The sequence below is a fragment of the Hoplias malabaricus genome, chromosome X2, assembly GCF_029633855.1.
Source record: "Hoplias malabaricus isolate fHopMal1 chromosome X2, fHopMal1.hap1, whole genome shotgun sequence".
In the NCBI taxonomy this organism is placed as follows: domain Eukaryota; kingdom Metazoa; phylum Chordata; class Actinopteri; order Characiformes; family Erythrinidae; genus Hoplias; species Hoplias malabaricus.
The window spans coordinates 46,887,599-46,902,700 of NC_089819.1; the positions used below are offsets into that span (position 1 = coordinate 46,887,599).

The window sequence follows — 15,102 nt, forward strand, 5'->3', positions numbered from 1 at the left end:
CTCTTTTTTAGACTTAAAAAAATGTCCAAGCGGAATTTCACAAACGTCCGGGATTTTGTTTTTCTAGAACTTACATAGAACTTCGAGAAGCGTTTCGTTCACAAACTAGTCCCGCCCTCCCTTACTCCGTTTGGTTCGCTTGAGTGAGAAGGGGGCGTGGTGAAGTAGCCTAAAATCTTCGGATTGGACGGTCTGACTGTAGAGCTACCGTTATTGGTCGATAACCCCCGCCCCCCGGAGACGTGTCCTCTTCTTCACCATCTCAGATCTGGTCACCCTAGTATTAACGTAATATTATTGATCATGTTTCAACTGTTTGTTTTTGCTCTAATTGTTAGAGAGTTTTTAGGCATTAATCTCACACACTTAAATCTAAATAAACCTGTGAAATTAAAAATCTCTCACAGAACGCACTCATAATACCACAAATCCCACTTCACTTTTTCAGTGTCAAAATAGATTTGTATATACAGTTGTTTATAGGGAAGTCTGTAATATTGCCTAGACATTAGCATGTGAGGACCATTGACTGGTTTCTAGATCCAAAACGAGCCTGATACTAAAAGTTAGTGTTGTTTACTGATTTGCTGATTCTTTAAGCTTTAGAACAAAAAAGTAAAGTAAGAAGTAAGAAGAAGAAGAGTTTGCTAGACTGGAAATGCTGAGGAGGGCTATGCAATTTGCATTGTTTGAGTGTTGCATTGTTTGTTAATCTGCTGTTTGTCTTGTCATGCCTTTGGTTCTGCTTCTGAATAAGTGCAGCAGTTTCTTAAAAAGCAACCAACGGTAAGAATTAATTCATATCTCTGTGTATATTTAATGTGTGTCACTTTTATCTTCTTGCTAGCTGCTATTAGTTTATCATTATGTGCTTATAATGTTGCTAACAGAAGATACACCTGCTTTCTTTAGAGCATCTAGTGTACCTAAAGTGAACTTATTGTGTATCTGCGTCTAAGAATATATTAGGTAGAATTTGATATTTGGAACATCATAAAGTGTAAATATGTGCCTGATAAATAATCAGCTCCTTCTGCTCTCTTAATATAGCATGGTCCAGGCCAGCACAGAGCCTGGTGTTGATGTGTGGGATATACTCAGTCATGCTCCAGCCTCAGAGTATGAGAAGATCGCCTTCCAGTATGGAATCACAGACCTGCGAGGAATGCTCAAAAGGCTGAAGAAGATGAAGAAGGAAGAGAAGAAGAGTGCAGGTGTGTGTAGAGCTGTTAGGCCCTCGGATTTTCATTACAAGTACCCCAAACTATGTAGTATCCCTAAATAAATTATTAATTTGTCTTCAATCTTTTTAGAAGGTTTTAAAGGCAATGAATTCTCAGGAAACAGCTTACTGAATAATACTATATTGAGCATACTACAGGAGAACTATGTGGTAGAGGTAAATATAGGGGTCTTCTGTTTTTTTTTCTGTTCATTACATATCACTTTAAAGTTGCAGTAAGCATGTTTTCAGACTGTCTGTCTGTGTTATTGAAGTTCACATACCTAAGCACCAGAGGTCGCACATACAGAAACCAAACCATTGCACTAGTCATTAGTCAAGGTGACTTCCAGTGGCCAAGCAAGTGAACCGCAACTACAAAGACTGTCATTCTGGTCTGGAGTTAAATATTACAAATGGGTTTCTCAGGGATAGAATGCAATGTTACTGATTCCTTTGCAAAATTAAAACAAAATTAAACCTGTTCCTAATAAGTAACAGTTAATACCAGTTGGTATATGTAATACACTGGCCTAGTGTACCTTTAATAATCACACATCATGGTCACAGACATGACCCCTCTTGTTCCGTTTTGAACCGATACGGGACACGTTTTGTTATGCATTTTTGAGGTCATGCTTTTATGTCTGAGATATAAACACGCAGCTCTCCCAAAGCCAGAGTGAGGGGCAGATTCTGCACAGCTCCTAAACAGAGAATACACTTTTCATTGGTCATCACCTTTATTTAGCCAATCAGCCAGAGTTATCTGTCCATCATTCCTTTTGTGGTGGCGCTGAGAGCAGCAAGTTAGAGCTGAAACACTGGGAACTACAGTTCTGCTTTAGATAGAACTAATGTTATCTGAGCTCCTGTGGCTTTGCTTAATCTGTAACTCGCCAAAGAAATTTGCTGCTATTAGGCAATTACCCCAGACCCCTGTGGTTAAATCTTAGCCCTCTAATCATTAATCTCTAGTGACAGCCCTGGTCACAGAATGTGCTCATTCTACAGTTCCCAATCCTCTTTACTTGACGTTTTCCTATAGATAGAAAGGCATTTTAGTCACAGTTCATTCTTTTTGTGTCTCAGGCTCCAGTCTGTTCAAAAAAAACAAACTGTTCTTCAAAGACACTGAATCAGTCCATCTTTTCCCCTTGCTTCCTCAATCCAAATATGATTTCAGCTAGCGGTGTGGAAACACTTACATTTGTCGTGTTTTATTCTGTCTATTCAAAAATATCCTTTAATTTGTCACCTGCCCCTTTTACAGCTTTCCTAAAAAAGCTGGACCCAGCCTACCAGGTTGAAAAAGGACACAAGATCAAGCTGCAGATTGAAGTGGCTAATCCTGACATAGAAGTGAAATGGTTGAAAAACGGGCAGGAGATTCACCCTACAGGAAGGTAACTTGTCAGTCTATTAAAGAGTAAGCTACATGAAAATAAATACCTGTTGATAAATGTTGTCAATGGCAATATTTACTGATTGCAGTGACCTAAGTGAATTAGAAATGCTGTCTCTTCTGCTTTTTTTAAATTATATTGTGGACTTTTGGATGGATGGACTTCATTGCTCTCCTTCAACTGAAACCCTTAGCAAGTGAGTGGCTCCAGTTGGTCTGTGCATGAAAGAGCAGGTCCTTCAGACTCTCTGTGCATGTGATAAGCTGTCCAAGGTCCTGGGGTTAGGCATTTCACACCGTCTGGACTATGACTGAGTAGGAACATTATTTAGTAATAAATAGTAACGTACACTGGGAGGACAGTTGTCATTGTTTTGTTTTTTGCTTATGACTTAAGAAATAGATTTATATTTACTTTTTTAAATTATTATTATTATTATTATTATTATTACTTTACTTTACTATTTTTACTTTGTCTTTTGCAACATAAATGCATGTACTATATATTAAATCCAGTCACCAGTGCATCTAGTATTTGGATGTTGTCCGTATACAGGGAATGTGTTTAGAACTAACTGCTGATCCTGAAGTAGTCAAATAAACCATTTGATTGGATCTGTGTGTATAAAAGTACATTGTGTTTAGAACTGCATGCATGTGATGCAGTGTGACCAGATCTGTATTCATCTATAAGCACATTCTGGTCTATCTCCACGTGTGTGCACACATTATGGTCAGATCCGTGTGTGTATGCATGCGCTATAAATAGCACTGAATGTGTGAATAAATGCACAGCAGCTTATCGACATTCACGATTAGTTGTCATGTAGCTCCTCCTTTCTATGATTATTTCCACCCCTCACATTGTTTCTCAGAAGACAGTGGACATTTGAATGTATTGCACGATGATTAATTTGAACACTGCATGAAAACAACCCCGTTTTTTTCTGGATTCAGAATCTGCTGTTGTAAAGATCAGTTGTAAACACACTGTGTTTTCTCTGGATGATTATTTAATCACAGTGATTAGGCAATGGTTATCAGATGTTAATGTCAAGTGTGACCGAGGCCTTAAATCACATCTTATACATTTAGCACAGTCCCTATATGCAGTGAGATTTTGTCCCCACCTACAGGGCAAAGTTAGAACTGCCACTCAGGGTCTGTTTCCTTTTTCTCCAGGTACATCTTTGAGAGCATAGGCAACAAACGCTTCCTCACCATCAACAACTGCTCTCTGGCTGATGATGCTGCCTACACCTGTGTGGTGGGAGATGAGAAAAGTGTCACGGAGCTCTTTGTTAAAGGTACTTAATGAGGCAGGGGATGTGGTTATAATGGATTGTAACAATGTGGTCAATTAATTCAGACATATACAGTGCTGGGTAAAGGTCAGAGACTACATTTTCTTTCAAAGTAATTCCAAAGACATTCAATGATATTGAGGTCTTGGCTCTGGTGTGGCTTGTCTTTTGTTTTGGAAACAGTTTTTGGATGTCTTCCAGGTCTTGCATGGTTGTTAGGGGTCAAATATTATCCATATATATTTAAAATATGTTTAGCTCCAATTTGAAATCCTGTCTTAGAGGGTGGATTATGATATTTCATTTCCTCAGAAATATATTGTGAACAATGAATAACTTGAACTTACTTGCCAATTTGATTGGAAATTAAATAAATAAAGTTTAGGCCCTGTGTTCTGTGCAGTACTGATAAACTATACTCTACTGTTTGCCTCAGTAGCGAAACTTAATGCTCTCTCTCTCTCTCTCTCTCTCTCTCTCTCTCTCTCTCTCTCTCTCTGTGCCAGAGCCTCCTGTTCTGATAGTCCATAATCTTGAGGATCAGATGGTGATGAAGGGAGAAAGAGTAGAGTTTGAGTGTGAGGTGTCTGAGGAAGGAGCCCATGTCAAATGGTAACAATGAAATCTATGCACTCTCTCTCTCTCTCTCTCTCTCTCTCTCTCTCTCTCTCTCTTTCTCTTTCTCTCTCTCTCTCTCTCTCTCTCTCACTCTCTCTCTCACACATACACACACACACACACATCTCTGCCATCAGTCAAAGCCCATGGCTTTCTATACTTGGGCAAGTCTTAAACTCCAGGCTTATTTTTCTCAAGGCTAGTTCTGCAGTAAATATTACAACAGAGAACTGAAAAGAGAAGGCAAAGATTTCATGCAACATTATGGAGTACGTTCCTTGGATGTCCAGTAGGTGGCACGAATGTCCCTTCCAGAACAGCTGGCCATAGCCTTGGCTGACTCAACCTGGCTGACAGAGAGGCTGGTACGTGTGTGTGTGAGGGAGTGAATGAGCCGTGCCTTCACCTGATCCGGTTCCAAGGCCGTATATCACCCGGCAGCTCCGTAAATTATCAGCGCCTGGAAAAGGTCATGCCAGCCTTTTAGCACCTCGGCAGTGTCCTCTGCCGAAATGAGAAAGTCACTGTCAGTTCATGGCAACTGCACTCCACCGTCCCACAGAGGGAGGACTTTCTTCATGTAGAAAAGAAAAAAAATCAAAGAAATGATCTCCTTAATATCTCTGAAATGGAATACCACACAATATAAATAAATAAATAAAAAAAAACCAGACAGGAAATGAGGAGCTATCAAGGTTACTTACAACTCATCATACGCTCCAGCTCTGTGGGCTTTATTTATCTGACAATGAGACTGACTCATGAACGCTAATAAACTGAAGCTTGATTCACTTTTATGGGACGAGTCGTGAGGAGAACTTTACGACCATCTGTGACTAGTCGCTGACACAATTGTACAGGTTGGAAGTCTGATTGACTCCAGGCATGGTCACCAAATAAAAGGCTTCCTATCAAGATTTAAGAAACTCTGATTTTACAATTTGTATAATGGCTGTGAGTATTTCTCACCAGGTATGACTTGACCTCTTGACCTTTTACATTCATGGTCTTTAACACACTCTCAAAATGGCCACCACTCCTGTTTGCCCAAATAATAAGCCGATGTGATGATTTCAGTTGCTTTACTGAAATCATCTTCAAACCTCACCTTATTTGACAAATTAAAAGAAACTAATGTTTATGTGAGTAATTTTGGGTTATCATTTTTCAGTTTGTAATATAAGTGATGAGTGAACCTAGGGTGACCAGACGTACTCTTTTACCCGGACCTGTCCTCTTTTTTAGACGTCCGGGATTTTGTTTTTCTAGAACTTACATTGAATTTCGAGAAGCGTTTTGTTCACAACCTAGTCCCGCCCTCCCCTACTCCGATTGGTTCGCTTGAGTGAGAAGGGGGCGTGGTGAAGTAGCCTAAAATCTTCGGATTGGACGGTCTGATTGTAGAGCTACTGTTATTGGTCGATAACCTTGTCTGTAAACATTCAATTGGTCAGTCTTCACGTCAGTAGTCGCCCCCCCCACCCCCGGAGACGTGTCCTCTTTTTCACCATCTCAGATCTGGTCACCCTAGGTGAACCATTAGATGGTAAAAATTGCTTTGCCAAAATAGTTTTGGGTCAGCAGCACCTATTAGGTTGTGGAAGTTGCTGTTTCTAAGTTTGTACATTGAAAGGAAGCTTTAATTTTGCACTAGAGAATGATATCCAATAATGTGTGAAAATGAGAGACCAGGATTAATTTATGGACTCTCCAAGTAGCCATTAAATTGTAGTTAAGGGATATGATTATTCCTTTGGTAAGTATATTTATAAAAATGGGACTTGTAATAGCTTAAAAGACCTGCCACCATCTTAAAAACAGAGCTTAAAACTTAAAACTCATCTTTCAAATGGGAAGGTAGGAGGAGGAGACAATGGTAATCTTTAGTTCATTCATTGGTGTTTCCTTTAAATTGACCTTAAAAACTAGCTCTAGTTTGAGTTTGGGTGTACTTTAAGGCCGCATCTGAATTTTCCAGGGAAAAAGATGGAGTGGAGCTCACTCGGGATGAGTCCTTCAAGTATCGCTTTAAGAAGGATGGCTGCAAGCACGTGCTGATCATCAACGAGGCCACTAAGGAGGACGCTGGTCACTACCGAGTGAAGACCAATGGAGGGCAGTCTCTAGCTGAGCTCATGGTGCAAGGTTAGTGCTTTACTATAGCACTGGGCTTAATTAAGGCAAAATATAGCAAGTACTTTCATACGACATATTAATTATAACATTTCTTCATATCCTTTCAAACTGTAACAAAATGCAGAATATATTAACGTCTGTAAGCCTTACATGACATATGACACACTATGTTTTGATTGTCTGTATGAATCAATGTCAGGTGGATTTTTTCTTTATTATTCATTGTGGTATTTGAAAGCCTTGCTCTAAAATTAGTAGTTCCCCACTGATAAAAATCAGAAATTGGAAACTAGGTTAAAGTTCATATTTCAAGATTGAACTCTGCCTTCCCCTGAAGAATTTGGGTTTATAGACCTTTTCAAGCCATTCGTCATCCACAGCGGGTGCATGACAAGCCACGTGTCAATCAAAGTAGACACAGCCATCCTTAAACCAAACCTGCAGTCCAAAATAACCCCGCAGAATTCCTCTGGGCATTCTTCGTGTCGTGCTATCTCCTTTAGACCCCGCCTCTTCGTGGCCCTGTCACTCAAACCTCACCTCTGTTGTCAGCCCAGTAAACATGGCTGACAAGCCCATAGCACAAGGTTACAGTGCCCACAATGCACAGATGCCAGCTATTGTTAGATGAGGCCCATATATTTCAACTCAACAGGTGACTCTGTCTGTTTCTCTCTTTCTCTTTCTCACACTTTCTCTCTATCTATTACACTCTCTCACACTGTATGTGTGTTTGTGTGTGTTTGTATATATCTCACTCTTTCCCTCTTATTCACTTCTCCTGTCTTCTATCTGTATCTAAGGCAGATTTACAGCCATTGATGAGAATCCCCCGTCCCGGTTGTGACGCACTCTGGTCATATGTCTGTCTGTTTGTTATTGATCTGGCTTTGAGTGAAACTGCAAATGACTGTGTGAACTATTAGGAAAAGTGCTTAAAGACATATTAACCCTACAACTAATGTCCTCAGTGGTCAGTGTTTCTGGGAAATAGGCCAATGATTCACACACACACTCATGTAGCAATCACTAATTGTAATATCATTATATAACAATTATAGGTTTTTTGGATATCTTCTATAGAGTAATCACATAAACAGGGAATCTGAATTTATGTTCTTTATCTTTAAATATCTTTATCTAGAAAATATCTTGAAAACATACATCCCATATTTATTTTTTAGGTATATTTTCGAATGTTGTTAAATGACAATTTACTTGCACAGCATAATTATATTTGTTCCAATATTTTAGACGCATGTTTATATGTAGCTTTTTCTCTGTCAAAATTACAGCTGTTGTTTCTCTTTTAAAAGATCCTTACTTTCCTCATTTTTGCTTGGCAGATTTTCATTGTATCCTTAATAATTACCTGTGTAAATATATATCATGTACTACAGCATTTACAGTCATTCTGTATCATTTTAAAAAGTCTTAATTTGTTACAGTGTCCAAGCTTGCACTGTAATATTTGAAACCTGTGAAGGATGCATTACTACCATTTTATACATTTATTGGCACCTAAAGGGGTTTTGTATTGTTGAAACCACTGACACCACCTCTCTCTCTCTCTCACTCTCTCTCTCTCTCTCTCTCTCTCTCTCTCTCTCTCTCTCTCACTCTCTCTCTCTCATAAAACCCACTGGGAAGCAATTTGATCCATGGCTCTCTGTGCTGCCAGGCTGGGTTTAGCTGCTCAAATAATGAACCAGAAGAGGTGCCAAGCATAGCCAGCTGCCCAGCGGCTCTGTCCCAGTGCCAAACTGCCAGCGAGATCATCACTCCCCAGTGCCCCCTGCTTTTATTCTAGCTCCCCCTAACTGCTCTGCTCTGGGGGAAAGCAGCTCCAGCAATTCAGCCCTCACTCTACTATGTGACTAAGCCTCCAAACATAATTTAACACATTTCTAATCCTCTGCATCAGCCTGCCAGTCACATTAGCATATAATTCGATATATTGTGCTTAGATATTTTGGCACAGTACAGACATTTGCTTACTTTTAAATGGACTTTCATTTGACTGTGATAGATTTCGTGAGAACAAATTTTATTCACTCATTACTTCAGTTATTACTCCATTTCATCATAGGACAGTCTTCTGGACCCTGCTCAAATTTTAGTTTCTTGACTTAGAATTTTGATCACTGTTCCAGGGAGATAGGGGCTTGGTTTCTAGATTCAGTCCAAAAAATACAATTCCCTCAGGCATTTAAGACAATTGACAATAGACAGAAATTAGACAGTCTTCAGTCTAACAATGATTTTGCGTGTTTTGTGAAGAGATGCCGCTCAGTCCAATACATTTGGTTTGGATTTGCAGTGGCTTTTGTGATCCAAAGCTAATCGTCAAACATCAGTACTGGAAATCACTAAATGTTCTCTTGGCTGAATGCAATCAATCATCACAGCAGTGTTCTAATATCTAGAGGAGAGCATTCCCAGAAACTGAAAGACTGAAAGAGGAAAAACTCTCTGTTATTACACTTGATTTCAGCAGAAACGTTAAACAACCATGTTTCTGCCAATCCTTTATTTTTAATAAAACGGGTAACGAATGATCTCATGGTAATATTAGTTTTAATAATCAATACAGCTTGGCAGCTGCTTTTGTTTTGCAACAAATTTTTCCTGTTTTTGTATTGAGGGCTTGGTATAAATCTTGTTCACATGCTCTTTTGCCAGGGTTCATAGACTCTGTTCAGTGTGGCCATGATTTGCATGAATACCTTGTCTAAAATGCCTTTTCGTTTTGAACTCTGCCCTTTAGAGAAGAAGCTGGAGGTATATCAGAACATTGCTGACCTGACAGTGAAAGCTAAGGATCAGGCTATGTTCAAGTGTGAAGTTTCTGATGAGAATGTCAAAGGAACCTGGTACAAAAATGGAGTTGAAGTGAAGGCTGATGCCAGGACACACATCACACACATTGGCCGGTATGAGCCCATGGGCATTATCACGTGTGCTCTCAACATGTTGAGTTAAGGTTCTATATCGATATAGTCACAGTCCAAAGAAAACTATATATCTACATTTCCTCAGATTTTAATTTTTCATTGATACATGGATTAGAAATGCTCCAAAATGACTTTCAGTAACATCCTTGTATACTAACTTAAAACTTAGAGATGTGTTTTCCTTTCTCTTTTAAACACAGATTTTGGAGATATAAAGCATGTCCATTTTTGGGCAGTTCTGGGGTTAGGGTGTGGGGGAGTACTGTGATAAAATATAAAATAAATTGGTTTCTTCTAAATAAATCCACAAATGAACCAAACCCCTGAGGAAATCTCAATATGGTTCATTTAGGATCCAACTGACTTTTGCTTAATGAAAGCAAAACAGCCTACTTTGCATTTTTTCCGCAGTTCATTATAAACATACCACTCAGGAGAGTGTCTGCCTGTAGATTTGTGTGCTTTAGAAAGAGACAGCAGACATGACAAAGACAGACATCATGTCTATTCTGTGCTGTTTTTCCAAATCTTATTTTGAGGCTTTGGTGTAAAACTTGTTGATACGCTCTCTTACCAGGATTCACAAACTCACCATCGATGAAGTGCAGCCAGAAGATGAAGGAGACTACACATTTGTTCCAGAAGGACATGCCTTTAACCTGTCAGCTAAACTCAACTTCCTTGGTACATAGGTCTCAGTGTCTTTAAACTGTGATCATTTGGAGCTGACTTAGCGGAGAGACCTCATGTTACCCTTGTTGGTTTTTACCCAATTTTGTATTTGGCAGTAAATAAAAACATGTTTCTTTTCTGTATTCAGAGGTCAAGATTGATTACGTCCCTCGCCAAGGTAAGGGTTAAAAACATACATTGTAGAACAAAAACACAGCGTCCCATTCAGCAGTACCCGAGCTTGATTAAAGTAAAATTCATGTAATTTTTCAAGTATTCTTCATAAAAGATTTAAACCAAGCCAATTAATGAACTCTTAGTGTAAATGTAGCACCCCCAAAATTTACCAGGGGCTACATAAATAACAGGGTTTCTTTTTTGTCTGACACTTCTATTACCACTATTGACTTCTACACACCATTTTACACCAAAGCACTTTGAATGACTCTGTGATTAATAAATTTGTTCATTCATTCATTTTCTGTATCAGCTTTATCCTGATCATAAGCTCGATTACACAGACATTAAGAAAATTCTGTGTAAATCTCCTTTCAGCTTCTTTTTTGCTATTTTGATGGACATTGTTATATTCCACTGTATTATTATTTCTTTTTAATTTTTAATATTTTCTCACAGACCCTCCTAAGATCCACTTGGACTGCATGGGCAAAACTGCAGATTCCACCATCTTGGTTGTGGCTGGAAACAAGCTGCGGTTGGATGTGCCAATCACTGGAGACCCAGCCCCCACCGTGGTCTGGACCAAGGCTGAGAAGGTAAGAGAGAAAACCATGTAGGTTTTTATTAAACAGCTTTGTTCTAGCTAACGTATTTTAATAGCAATGACACTGTGTTCAGAATTTTTTTCTGAAAATGAACTTTCCTGATTTGTTCAAGATTATACAACAGTTAAGTCTGGCCATGTAATCTGCTAACTGTGTTGTTGTTTTGCCATAACAGGATGGTTTTGTCAAAACTACTGTATCACTCTTCTGAATGCTGCTGTTAAGTCACAGCTCTGTTATGGTGCATCTCTCCTTTTACTTTTATTTTTTCTTGTAATAAATGGAGACTAAGGTATATGACAAGTACAAAATGTTTTATTTAAGACATAAATTAAACAAGACATTAATCAGTGTAGTTTAACCTGAAAAAAGTATTATACATATTCCAAAAGAGCATAGTTTAACAGGGAAATACAAACTATGAGGATTCTCAGGGTAAGAATTCAAAACAAACATTAAGAAAAACAGAAAGAGAAAAGATACCAGTGGAGAGAAAGCCCTTTGGAGATGCAATGAGTTTCTGTAGTGTTCCTGAAGAGCGTTTATCTGCTCAGAGAGTGCAGTCTTGCTTTCAGGACATATCTCAAATCTCTCAAATTCCCTACATAGTGCACATAGTGCACTATGTGTTTACAACCAAAGCCTATAGTAAATATTTAACATTGAGACATGTAGCTTGAGGATAATGCTATATTAGGAGTATAATAAACTGATCGGCTGTTGAAACTGTTATATTCGTACCTAAATAGTGCAATGCATCTAAGTATATGTAATGTAGGGAAACTTGAGATTCAGCTCTGGATGTATCTCTTTAGAGAAACAGGGCTGGATAAAGCCTCTTTTAGGCAGAGGTCCATCTGGAGTAGTTTAGTCAGCAGGTTAGGAATTTGAGCATGCTAGTGAGGTGTTTAGTGACAGTCATAGTGTAGTCAGGTGGTTAGTGATAGTGGAAGTGTATTGAGGTGGTTAGTGTCAGTGATTGTGTAGTGAGGTGGTTAGTGTTAGTGTATTGAGGTGGCTAGTGATAGTGTAGTGAGGTAGTTAATGTAGTGAGATGGTTAGTGTTAGTGATAGTGTAGTGAGGTGGTTAATGTTAGTGATAGTGTAGTGAGATGGTAAGTGATAGTGTAGTGAAGTGGTTAGTGTTAGTAATAGTGTAGGGAAGTGGTTAGTGATAGTGTAGTGAGATGGTAAGTGATAGTGTAGTGAGATGGTTAGTGATAGTGATAGTGTAATGAGGTTGTTAGTAATAGTGATAATGTAGTGAGGTGGCTAGTGATAGTCATGGTGTAGTGAGGTGGTTAGTGTTAGTGATAGTGTAGTAAGGTGGTTAGTGATAGTGTAGTAAGGTGGTTAGTGATAATGTAGTGAGGTGGTTAGTGATAGTGTAGTGAGGTGGATAGTGTTAGTGATAGTGTAATGAAGTGGTTAGTGTTAGTGATAGTGTAGTGAAGTGTTTAGTGATAGTGTAGTGAAGTGGTTAGTGTTAGTGATAGTGTAGTGAAGTGATTAGTGTTAGTGATAGTGTAGTGAGGTGGTTAGTGTTAGTGATAGTGTAGTGAAGTGGTTAGTGTTAGTGATAGTGTAATGAGGTGGTTAGTGATAATGTAGTGAATTGGTTAGTGTTAGTAATAGTGTAGTGAAGTGGTTAGTGTTAGTGATAGTGAAGTGTTTAGTGATAGTGTAATGAGGTGGTTAGTGTTAGTGATAGTGTAGTGAAGTGGTTAGTGTTAGTGATAGTGTAGTGAAGTGGTTAGTGTTAGTGTAATGAGGTGGTTAGTGATAGTGTAGTGAGGTGGATAGTGTTAGTGATAGTGTAGTGAAGTGGTTAGTGTTAGTGAAGTGGTTAGTGTTAGTGATAGTGTAGTGAAGTGGTTAGTGTTTGTGATAGTGTAGTGAGGTGGATAGTGTAGTGAGGTGGATAGTGTTAGTGATAATGTAGTGAATTGGTTAGTGTTAGTAATAGTGTAGTGAGGTGGTTAGTGTTAGTAATAGTGTAGTGAAGTGGTTAGTGTTAGTGATAGTGTAGTGAAGTGGTTAGTGTTAGTGTAATGAGGTGGTTAGTGTTAGTGATAGTGTAGTGAGGTGGATAGTGTTAGTGATAGTGTAGTGAAGTGGTTAGTGTTAGTGATAGTGTAGTGAAGTGGTTAGTGTTTGTGATAGTGTAGTGAGGTGGATAGTGTTAGTGATAGTGTAGTGAAGTGGTTAGTGTTAGTGATAGTGTAGTGAAGTGGTTAGTGTTAGTGTAATGAGGTGGTTAGTGTTAGTGATAGTGTAGTGAAGTGGTTAGTGTTAGTGATAGTGTAGTGAGGTGGTTAGTGATCGTGTAGTGAAGTGGTTAGTCATAGTGTAGTGAAGTGTTTAGTGTTAGTGATAGTGTAGTGAAGTGGTTAGTGTTAGTGATAGTGTAGTGAAGTGTTTAGTGTTAGTGATAGTGTAGTGAGGTGGTTAGTGTTAGTGATAGTGTAGTGAAGTGGTTAGTGAGCGGAGGCTGATCCAAGCTGTGCAGAGATTGACTGGAGTTTGTTACTGATTTAGCAACAAACCACATGTGGTGAAAGAAATTGCAGCTGTCAAAACTTATTTAATGGTAATTTCACAGCTGTTTATTTATTATCTACTGCTGTATAAAACATAAAGTCATGTGTTATGAAACAACAGCTAGGCTGTGACGGACTGCAGTACTTGCCTTCGGCTCCGAACCATAGCTGTGCTGTTTTTCCCCAATAACTCTTGTTTATTGTTTCAGCTGTGCATGGTGGACTAAGTGCTGGTCAAAAGACTTGGCACTAAATAGAATAGAATAAAATGTTTTCTTCAGTTTTGGACCTGACACAGGGGCTGACACTAGGCTTATCCCCTAATCCTCCTCCTTTGCCATGTAATAGTTGGCAGTTGTTGCAGCCTTTTCTGCAGTTGGGGATCTTTATTACACAATACTGCAGAATAATATGTGAATTTATACAGTCATCACCTAAAGGTAAGAGGAGTGGTCTTTTGATTGAAAGGTTCCTGGTTAATTTCCCTGGATTGACAGGAAATATGGGGGCAGGGGAAATGAGGGAACAGAGCTTTCTCTTCCCATAAATTTCATGGCAAAATTGCCCATGAGCAAGGCAACTAAAACCCAACTGCTCCCCTGGTACTGCACATCGCTCTGGATATGTGTGTGCTCACTGCCCCTAGTTTGTGTGTGATTAAAATTGCTCATTAAAATTGTGTATGTTCACTGCCATGGATGGGTCCAGTGTGGAGTCTGAATTTCCCCACGGGGATTACAAAAGTATTATGTTTTTTTTCCTCATTGCTCTTGTTGTTGTTGTTGTTCTTCTTCTTCTTCTTCTTCTTCACTATTGCCATTTTAACTAGTATTAAACATCTCGTGAAGTATTTATATATCCATATTTCCAAGGTGTTATTTTTGTTGGAAATCCTATCCATCCTACTAATTTCATATTCCAAAATGGTAAGTCTGTAGGTAGCGCACTTATGCCAATTAATTTGCTGGCCTGCTTTAAAAGACTACTGTGCTCCTTTACACTTTGCTTTAACGCTGACACAGGGGCTCCAAGCATTAGGGCTACTGACCCCAGCTGATGCCCAGAAGGTGAGTTGGAATGGGCTCCTTGATATTCCATGAACGGTCCCTTCTGGGAAGGTTTGTATTCAGGCAGTTGTCTGAACACTGCTATCTCGATCTTAACATGTCACCTGTTTGCCAGGCCCTCACCGCTTCTGCTTTGCTTGTGTAGGATAAATCTAAAAAGACACCAGAAGAAGGAAAACGGGAGCCAGCCTTCATCTGGACTTTGAAGGATGGTGAAGTAAGTTTTTGGCCTTTAAAACAATAACGCTACCAAAATCTCTCATTATTATGTGCTGTGAGAATGTCTTGACCTTTGTCGTTATTGCCTTTCTCCTATTGCAGCCCCTGCATTGTGATACTGTCTTGGCCCCTTTATTCCCAAAGGGGGACTTAGCTTAGTTTATCTTTCCACATGTTCAT

The 15,102-nt window shown here is 39.1% G+C and overlaps 1 protein-coding gene across 2 annotated transcripts in view; it reads left to right on the forward strand.

Annotated features, from left to right (window-relative positions):
- LOC136676392 (myosin-binding protein C, cardiac-type-like) overlaps nucleotides 1-15,102 on the forward strand; it is a 51,548-nt gene that overhangs the window by 15,785 nt on the left and 20,661 nt on the right. For both annotated transcript variants that reach the window (XM_066653372.1, XM_066653371.1), the window contains exons 11-22: nucleotides 763-786; nucleotides 1,051-1,214; nucleotides 2,496-2,628; nucleotides 2,822-2,824; nucleotides 3,810-3,934; nucleotides 4,438-4,543; nucleotides 6,528-6,694; nucleotides 9,453-9,618; nucleotides 10,217-10,323; nucleotides 10,460-10,489; nucleotides 10,948-11,087; nucleotides 14,849-14,920. In XM_066653372.1, coding sequence (XP_066509469.1) covers nucleotides 763-786; nucleotides 1,051-1,214; nucleotides 2,496-2,628; nucleotides 2,822-2,824; nucleotides 3,810-3,934; nucleotides 4,438-4,543; nucleotides 6,528-6,694; nucleotides 9,453-9,618; nucleotides 10,217-10,323; nucleotides 10,460-10,489; nucleotides 10,948-11,087; nucleotides 14,849-14,920 — 1,237 coding nt within the window. The remainder of the gene's footprint in view (nucleotides 1-762; nucleotides 787-1,050; nucleotides 1,215-2,495; nucleotides 2,629-2,821; nucleotides 2,825-3,809; nucleotides 3,935-4,437; nucleotides 4,544-6,527; nucleotides 6,695-9,452; nucleotides 9,619-10,216; nucleotides 10,324-10,459; nucleotides 10,490-10,947; nucleotides 11,088-14,848; nucleotides 14,921-15,102) is intronic.